The sequence below is a fragment of the Etheostoma spectabile genome, chromosome 15 (genome assembly GCF_008692095.1).
Source record: "Etheostoma spectabile isolate EspeVRDwgs_2016 chromosome 15, UIUC_Espe_1.0, whole genome shotgun sequence".
Lineage (NCBI taxonomy): Eukaryota > Metazoa > Chordata > Actinopteri > Perciformes > Percidae > Etheostoma > Etheostoma spectabile.
The window spans coordinates 15,643,739-15,653,673 of record NC_045747.1 but is presented as its reverse complement, the minus strand read 5'-3'; the positions used below and the strand labels follow the sequence as shown (position 1 = coordinate 15,653,673).

Below are 9,935 nucleotides of genomic sequence, written 5' to 3'. Positions count from 1 at the left end.
CACACACACACACACACACACACACACACACACACACACACTGCACTCTTTCAGGAAAAGGCACGTTTGATCCCTTCATCTGTTCTTTAATGTGAATGCATCCAAGCTGTCACCATATTAGTCACTGCAGATGTTTGATTGATGGGTGTAGTAGAGTAGGGTGATGCTGCTATGTGGATTTGTGAGGCTGGTCGTGCTGAAAGGCTCAGATGTCTGATGGTTGCAGAGCACCTCGAGGTGTCTGGCTGATCGTCTGGCAGGAGAAAGCCTTGATTGATGTCCAGGAGAAAGTGAGGACATAGAGAGAGAACATTATCGATTTCTGCAAAGGCCGCTCTCGCTTTTCCCATAAATATTATGGCTCTCTTCATCTTTGCCCATGAATATGTGTGTGTGTGTGTGTGTGTGTGTGTGTGTGTGTGTGTGTGTGTTGCGTAGTCAGTGCATATGAGTGCTCTGAATAGCAGGATAAAGGTCCTTTCATCTATTGAGTCAGCACTGAGCTTTCTGCTCTTACCTGTGTTTGATGTCAAGTCAAACGGGACGGTACGTCTTTGAGAGTTTGTGTTGTAATAAAGAATCCTAAAACCTCATGGCTTTAAGACAAAAGAGCCAAATTTGCTGGATTTTTCAAACAAAAAAATTTGGTTTCCCACTCTCTTAAGAAACATCTGTTGAGTGTAAACAGCTCTTTTTTCTAGCTACTCTGTTCCCTGAGCAGTTTACCTGAACCAGTCAAAAAGCCAAAGACGTATAAATTGTCTTTTTCTGCACATTTCTGTTTATTGACTGAATAAATCATCTAACTGAGTCTTTTCATCTGTTGTCTCATTTCAGAGGATACAGCCTTTGAGGCAGGTGTGCGGGTGCAGATCCACAGCCAGGCGGAACCCCCATTTGTTCACGAGCTGGGCTTCGGCGTGGCTCCCGGCTTTCAGACTTTTGTAGCCACACAGGAGCAGAGGGTAGGTGTCTCTGACTTCCACTTCTACACAGTTAACAGCTTTTTTATCATTTCTCATCCTTGTGCTGTTTTTCACTTTGAATCTGCATGTTCAGCGTATCGCTCAGAGATAAAATAACAAAATAAAACAAATTAAACTTTGATAAATGACTTGCCATAACAGGTGTGATTGGATTGTGTGAATGCATGTGTGTGAGTGGCTACAAGTGTGTCTCAACACCCTCTGCACCATGAATTGGCCTCTGTGGTCTCTTGGGGATTTTTGACTGACAAATGATAACTTCCCTCACTGTCAGTGTCTTTGACCTTGTTGGTGGAGAGGCGCTTCACTCGGACTGAGCTCCACTCAATCATTCTGAAACTTTTGCCCATCACACAAGGCCGATATTAAAAGCCGCAGGTCTCACAGATATACACAGCCGAAGGTGTTTAATGCAAATAGCCTTTTCTCTGTCACCAGTAGCCTACTTCACAAGGTTGTTTACCCGGTTTTCTCTTTTCCATCCTATTGGCTCGAGATGAACAAGTTTCAGTGAAGGCGTATTTCTACACTGCCAAGCTGAATTTCTCTATATCATGAGTGCCCTCAGCCATGACCAGTTATGATCATTTCTGTCTCAGTTATTCTTTCTGTCTTTTGTTTTCATCTCCATTTTTTTCCTTTTTTTGTGCTTTCAAGTTCAGCTTTTGGAAATGTATTGTCCGGCTCAACAGTGAGTGCTGACTAGACTGACCTTCTCTTAGCAGACAGATTGCTGTCAAGATACATTCATTTCATTGACATTCTTAAAATGACCTCCCTTTCCAGTGTATCAATGTATTTTCTGTTCCTTTGGCAACCACCAGCTGTCAGTGAGTGTTTACATGCACGTACACCTGCAACAGCTGTTTCTTTTGCCACTTGGGGGAAGCAAAAGTAAGCTGTGAACAGAACACTAACATATTAACACATTTTAATTTGATACGGGGAACAAAGAGTTGCCTCTTTACTTAACCAGCAGAAACAAAGCAACATATGCTAAGTAAGCTAGTTTTTTTACTTTGTGTTGTTGATGTTTGGTGCTAAGCAGGTCGTGTACACAGACATTTCACAGAAAACAGCTGTCTATACTGCAGCCAAAAACAAAACTATGAAAGCGGTGTGAGTAGACTGGGCCGTATTAACTTTCTGAAAGTTGTCAGTCTTCTTGTAGCTGTGCCAAGAGAAATCTCAATCATCCCCAATCTTGCAGAGATGGAGAGCGTAGGTATATGTTAGGTAATAACATAGGCACAGGCTAATTATTGCTAACTAAAATGCTAGTTAACATTAGTAAGTAAACCTAAACAGCCAATGTAAGTCGAAATTGTCTGCGAGCTACTCCTGTACTGTATGGTAATTTATCAACTACTCAGCAGAAAGTGAAGCGACTTTCAAGAAGGTTATAACAAAATCCTTGGCTTATTTTTACAAAAATGCCTGTTACGTGGCCATAACGTGGGGTAAAAGGTAATGGAGCCTTTTATACATTGTTGTGTTTCTTTAGAATTAAAAAATGGGCGAATAAAGTCTTTAAACAATTCAGACGTAAAGTTATTTGCTGTCAAAATGATTGCCGGTCAATGGAATGATAACGGCAGGTGAAGGCCTATTATCAACCAAAGGAGGCTGGCTTACCCCCTTCGTAAAAAAACAAAACAATGAGCTGAAAGTTTCTATATAGCTACCTATAGAGGAGGGGATCTGCAGAGTTGGGTAATAGTTATCACTTCAAGTGACCCCTTTCAAATAAAATTGAGTGACATCAAGTGATCTGTAATATTAAAGGATTGATTACAGCCATTTAAAGTAATCGTGTTATAGTCAGCTTTCTCCAAGAAGCCAATTTCTTAAACGTCTGAAGAAGGAGAAACCTGCTGATTTCTTGTCCACAAAACCATGTATTTAAAATTATAGTACGCATGTGTATGACAAAGACATTTTTGCTGTGACAGCCAAGTGGGATGATGAAAGAACAGATTCTCACAAGCAGCGGTGCATCCTCATATTTAACATAATTCCATTCAGGGTTCAACTAAAACAATCACAAAGCAGCATCTAAAAGTCTAAATACTACTAAACATTGGACTATTCTTAAAATTCAGTCACAGTTTGTGCTCGCCTCTCATTGCTAATATAGTTACAACAAATTACTACAGTTGAGGGATTTACAGTAACTAGCTTTACCATGCATGTTCTGTATATATTTTCTCAATGTTAGCTCTAGTTAACCTAGTTTCTCACACACACGTGTACTGATTGGGAGTAACTGAAATTGTAATTCAAGTTGATAAGTTCAGTGGGAATGTCAAGAACTTTGCTTTAGCAAAACTCAGCTGAAGCCTCGCTTCACTACATCCCAGCTCAGTGGGGTGCTGCGGCACAGAGAGTCACCTCAGCAATAGACAGAAAGGAGTATAAAAAAAGTGATGCTTAGGCCTCCTGGGTAATGAGCCTCCAGGGTTTCTGTCTATGTTCATCTGTCAGTCCAGTTATGTGACTGGCAGGGGTGAAGGCAGTCCTTCCGCTTCCTGACTGCTGTGGAAACACTGCACAAGCCTTCACAGTGGGGAACATAGTAAATTTAGCTCCCGCTAATTAATGCAGAGCTTTACTTGTATCAGAAGTCTGGGAAAATCCCTCCTGCTGCGAGATGTTCCCACCTAGCTTCTTGTACTGTGCAAACCCGTAGGGCACTTTCAAATATGTTCAAATGCAATGCTGATAATGATGATTGGTTAGAGTATCTGGGTCAGAGATTTGGGATGGGGCTTTGTGGAATGTGTTAAAAAAAACTGGTAATTAGTGGATCTTTGTAATGGATACCAATCAGTCTGCCTGTGAAAATGACTTTGACAAAGAGTTTAATAAGCTCATTTTGGCTAATAATTTTGGGCCTAGACCAAAGCAGCTCAATCTAGAGAGCTAGAGGCACAAAGTACACAGCCTATAGTAAGGGTTTGAATGAGTCTTCACAGGCAGACAGGCAATTTTGATTTCAAGCTCTCCAGACATAGAAATTGCCATTCACTGATTCACTTTTGACTGAAGCTAAAAGGGCACAGTGTTCTCTTGGTTGAGAAATAAATTCTTCCCAATGGATACAAAAAAAGTCTCCTTTATACCATTATTCTTTTGCTGCCTCTTGATTCAAGCGCAGAGTCTTTGTATTTCAGCTCTGCAGAGGGCCCTTTTTTGAAATGTCTGTCTTGCTTTTTTACATTTTATGTTGAGATCCAGCTCAAACCAGTGCTCTACAGTTTCCATTTCAGTTCACTCAACAAGTGCTAATACAATAACCTTATTAAACCCACCCTGTTCCCAAATCCAACTTTTTTAACAATGTCTCCTGCTGACTGTCTTGTAAAGCCTAATTAATGCATTGCTCCAGCACAGCAGGGCAATGGAACATTGATTAATAACACCCTGAGTGGGGCACAGGTCTTGTCTCTTATTAGATAGACGATAATCAGGTCAACAGGTCCCAACTCAGTGAAAAGTGATATTGAACACCTTGGATTATCTGATTTCTGAGAAATAATCAGATCTCCATCAGCCAAAGATGACTCTAATTAGGCCAGAAGTGAAGATTAGCTGAGATGTGAAGGGGACTTTAAAGGTTAAGGATTGCTGAGAAGGACCTTTTTAAATCCCTAATAAAATTAATAGTACCTGTATGTCAGTATTCAGTGCTGTCACTTGCTGCTGGCTTCAGGGAGTACATGTTTAATTATCACAGGAGACACTGTGGTTGTGCCCAGAAATGGACAGAGGCTGTTGGATGCTGAAATATTCAGCGTGTTAGATTAGATTGTGTTTGAATGTAATGTCCAAAGTGAAGTGATTTGAAGACGTAAAGCATCAAACTCCCTTGAAGCGCAGGTTTCAAATTCTGTCGGTATTAACAAGTAAACTGTGGCCAAATTTCACCTGGCAGGGTGTTGTGTTTTGCATCATCCAAAAAAAATTGCTCCTGTGGCAGAGGAAGAGGTCCCAGCTGGGATGCATTGTGATGACAATGAAGGGAACCGGGGAACAGAGGGTGGTGGGTGATGGATACCAAGTGCATGGCTAGAGCACTGCTGCCTGGGTTTTGAAGCAGATGGGCCTCCACACAGCTCGCCCCGTGTCCCTCATCCTTCATCTGCTGTCCCAGTCCTCCGAGCCACAGGAGCAGGAGGAGAACGTTTTTCCGACAGAGTCTGGCTATCTGTTGAATTGTTTTCCGCACCGCCTGGTTTGTTGTTCGGCTCTTCTGCTTCTCTGTAGTGGCTGGGTTTCAAGGAGGTTTTGGAGAGCTGTTGTCGGGATCTGTCCACATTATACATTGATTTTCCTTGTATCTGTGTGTGGGTGGGATATCCGCGAGTATTGAAAAGTCTAGGTATTGAATTATCTTCCCTTGTGAAAAAAGGTCTTATTTTAAAAAAAGAATTGTCTTGCTTGCCTTGCAGTCACATTACTTCTACGGTAACTTTCGTTCGTTTTTGGTTGCAGGCTGTTATGATCTTGTACATTCAGCAGGCTCTTTAATCCTTTTTCAGTCTTTACCACCAGACCAATAGCAAGCACTGTTGCTACTGCTAGCCATAGTAGATAGAAAGATCTTTAATCCATAATGGACAGATGTCAATTTTAGCTAAACCTTTGATTAACTTAAATGTCTAATTTCCTAATTGGTAAATGTATCCATCTATTTTCTGATACATATCTGGGTCCAGATCCTGTTGATTCTCAATATTGGGTTGAGCTCTAGCTCACATAGCAGAGTGTGCTCCCCATGTAGGCTAAGTCCTTGGCTGCAGCACGGGTTCGAATCCGCCCTGTGGCCCTTTGCTGCATGTCATCCCCCCCTCTCTCTCCCCTTTCCCGTCTATTTGCGCTATCATCATCATTGTTAAAGACTGTGCAGCTTGGATGCACTGACAAAAATGTTATATGAATGTACTAAATAAATAATTGTTTAAAAGCCCTGTTGTCTCTTTTGGTTTTCCAACATTCTTTGACTGGTATGACCATGAAAATGTATTAAATTGCGTTATATGTGGTATTAAAAAGGTCTTAAAAACACTCTGGTGTACATGTTTGAGTGAAACCATCTCCTGATTAACCACCCACACTTCCTTTCTCCCCTGTAGCTGACCTACCTGCCTCCTCCCTGGGGAGAGTGTGAGTGGAGGGCTCTGGAGTCTGGCTTTTTCCAGGTCTACAGTATAACTGCCTGCAGGATTGACTGTGAAACACGCTACATCGTAGAAAACTGCAACTGCAGGATGGTGCACATGCCTGGTAAGCACTGCGGCTTGTCTGGGAGTGTATTGAGTATGCATTCATAAACAGGAGTTTTTAGCGAGGCTCCGTATTTTATGTGAGATTAAAATGTATTGAGATGCCTCATATGGACATGACAGGTCAATACTGGATTAAGTTTTAGCATTTAAAAACTTCTTGGTATTACGTGTCTGGCAGGAAAAAGGTGCTGTGTGACACGCATTGTTTCTAGATTCAACCACTTGTCTTTCAAGAACTTAAAGAGACTGGAGTCGAAATACTGACAAAAAAAACAGAGGGCTGGGATTGCCTTCACACGGCTCTCACAGACCGTTCCCAATATGTGAAGTACCTACGTTTTTTCAGGGCCTCAGGCCAGACCGGCTAGCAAAACAAAGAACAAAGAAGCTCGGATTGCAACACACATACAGTGGGAGTGTGACTTCATCGTCTGCTCAGGATACCTATGCTCCACTATATCTTTACATAGCATGAATCTGTTTGCTGCTATATTAGTGTTCTAAATGTCAAGTACATCCCCTTTAATATTTAAACACAACATTGACTAAATTCCTACTCATTCAAACTGTTCCTAGGTGATGCTTCTTACTGCACCCCTGAGCAGTACAAAGACTGCGCTGAGCCTGCCCTCGGTAAGTCTGCATAGACACACAACCTCGTGAACATTGATCAAGACGACACACACACACACACATGCTGTATTTTTTGGTTTACATATCATTATTTCCCTCAGGAAAGGATTAGGATTATCTTTTTTTTCTTACCCTGTTGATACAGAGCTTTAATGCTAAACCTGCTTTAAAGATGAGCAACACGGCAGGGAAGTTTAAGCTTGAGATGGCTCGACTTAAGAGCTGCCAGAGTATATCATCATGAATGCCAAACCACTGCAGTAGAAAACAAGTTGCTTTTGGGAACAGGTGATAGCCACTGTCATACTGTCTGTCATTTTAAAAGGAAATTGCACATTCAAGGAATAACTTTAGGCACACAACTGGTCTACTAATTATAGGCTATAGCTCGTATAAATGGTAAAAAGTGTCGGCCACTACTTTAGCTATAGTGTGTAGTTTCTGTCTCCCCCCCATGAGGAATTATAAGCAACAACAACAATTCTGTTGGTGCATCAACATGATACAAGCCTTCCGTGATTGCACACTACCCCCACCCCTCCTCCACGCAGTTGCTAGTAGCCAAGGAGGACATGGAGGATTAAAAAAACACGATTGACTCTTCAGAAGAGGTAATTATCTTCACTGGAGCTTCTGCTTGCAAAACGCCGGACAAAACAATTTTCTGAACATAGCCATACTGAGAAATACAAAGAGAGTTTTGTGGAGCCGATTAATTAGCCGATTAATAAGCCGTCCTAATTAGCTTTGTATCAACTCATTTGGCAATGGCCTGAATGTAACATGGACATCCATTAATAATAATAAAAAGGTTACGCACTGAAGCTTTAACTTTTTGATTTATCAAGAGAACAGGATTCACCTTAACAACCAGCTCATCAAGTCTGTAACCAACATCCGAGCAGACAGGGACTGCAATGTAAGAGTTCAATTTAATGGATGGATGGTCAGATATATAATATATCCTATTTCCTGCACTGAGGTAAATTAAACGGCCATATAATAGTTTTCTGGCAGCCTTTGCTGTTTTTATATAAACCTTTTTACAGATATTGAGCTGATTGTCTTTGTTTTGACTTCTTTTGAAAATGCCCAAATGTCTCAGTGTAATATTTGACCTTAAAGGGGCTGAATGGGAGAAAGAGAGACTCATGAAAATCAGATGAGATGGTGTATTTGGGGTTTTATCTAAATTCTATTCCTTGGAAAGTGTTTAAAAGTCAAGGGTTTAGCCTTCCAAAGCAGATCATAAAGACATGCTTTCTTATCTGTTTCCTGTATTTGATTACAGTCACAAGGAAAGCTTTGAAGCATGCATTGGGCGAGAGGTGGGGTACACGCTGGGCATGCTGCTAACACACAGACATAAAAACACATACACACTCTACAGTCACACATAAAGGGAATTTCAACAATCTTTCCATCAAGACACCAAATACTTTGCCATTTCTACTAGAGAATTAGTCCCCAGAAAAACGGATTACAATGTGCTCTGTGAAATATCCAGAAGAAGGGTCTGTATGTCAATATGTCATGTTGACCCACCATCAACTCTGGTCATGTAGTATGCCAAATAATTTGGTTTTGAGGCAGAAAGTCTAAACATTTTGGATGAAACTTACATGTATTTTTACTTTGGCATTAAAGGAACCGCCATAGGTGATATGCTCCTCTGTGAGAACGTTGATTGGTCAATTTGTATTTTTTTTCCTCATTAAGTTCCATGAGGCCTTTTAGGAGGGCTTACCCAAATTCAAATTTTAAATCAACATTGGAATGCTGCGCAAGTTTTTTTCTTCTTCTTTTTTTGCATGTCTATTCATTTAGTTTAAAGCCGATATTTCTGCACAGTTGCAGAGGCCATGCAGGAGGCCATGTTTTCACCTTAGTTTGTTTGTTGGTTTGTTTGTTTGTCTGTCAGAAGGATTACAGAAAAACTTGCTTGAGTTTCATATTACTTGGTGGAAGGGTGTAGCATGGGCCAAGGAAGAACCCATTTCATTTTGGAGCGTATCCGAATTCCATTACTTTAAATTTAATTCTGAGATGAGGCATTTCGGCTGCATGCATTTGTTGTTTTTTCACTGCGGTCAAAAACATTTTACTCTCCCGTTCTACCCACACAAAGTGAGGCACACACCTGTTTTAACGGGGCAATCTAGCGGCAATATTATTGCACCATACATTACATTTACCGTATATAACCTTCAGGATTTTGATGACAGGCATTCAAAGCTTCATTGTTAAACCTTAAAAGAAGAATGTGAAAAATGACACCCAGTCCAGCTCTACCTTTCAGTCATTACATGCAGGACTTCTGTTCACCCCAGTCCCTGCTCTGCGTGACTCTTTGCACTTTAGTAAGCACACCGATTGCACAGCAGTAGTCTCCAATTCAGTATGAGACGAGGCAAAATTATGTGACTCCAGATCTGTAAGTAAGTGTGCAGCCCACCGTTACTCTGTATCAGGAAATAAAATAAAGGCTGTGGAGGAACGTAATTAAATTTTTAGTTCACACTTGTTTTATAATAAGGAATGTAGGCTTTGTCACTTGTCCATTTCAAAGAAAAGTAAATGAACTACTCACAGAAAACGTCAGAGAGACGAGAAAGAGCTGCTCCTCTCTCTCAAACTCAAACTCAGGCTGAAATGAAGATGAAATGGTAAAACTAGACAGGGCTGCTCAGAAAACCAACAGTTACTGTAACGCTTACCTTAACGTTGAATTGTTATACGAGATTGTTTGTAACCGGATGGCACCCATTATGTTTCAATACCGACATGCTCGACAAGATTGTGTTACGTCACTCGCCAGCAGGAGCGTTTATTGGTCTGGTGCGACGCAGTGCATTCTGGCAGTTGTACGTTTTTTATGATTAGAGCGAAGGTGAATATCATAGCTTCTTTTCTCTGTTTTCTCTGGTCATATAGCACTAATAAATAAAACAAAAAGTCATTCTGCACTGCATAGACAGCCCAGTTTTAAGATCCTCTTTCCAGCGGTCACATACTTCTTTAAGCAAAA

The 9,935-nt window shown here is 41.0% G+C and overlaps 1 protein-coding gene across 3 annotated transcripts in view; it reads left to right on the top strand.

The window, feature by feature from the left end:
- Positions 1 to 9,935, top strand: part of asic2 (acid-sensing (proton-gated) ion channel 2) — a 402,742-nt gene that overhangs the window by 383,025 nt on the left and 9,782 nt on the right. For all 3 annotated transcript variants that reach the window (XM_032536465.1, XM_032536467.1, XM_032536466.1), the window contains 3 exons: positions 838 to 965; positions 6,122 to 6,272; positions 6,851 to 6,907. In XM_032536465.1, the coding sequence (XP_032392356.1) occupies positions 838 to 965; positions 6,122 to 6,272; positions 6,851 to 6,907 (336 nt within the window). The remainder of the gene's footprint in view (positions 1 to 837; positions 966 to 6,121; positions 6,273 to 6,850; positions 6,908 to 9,935) is intronic.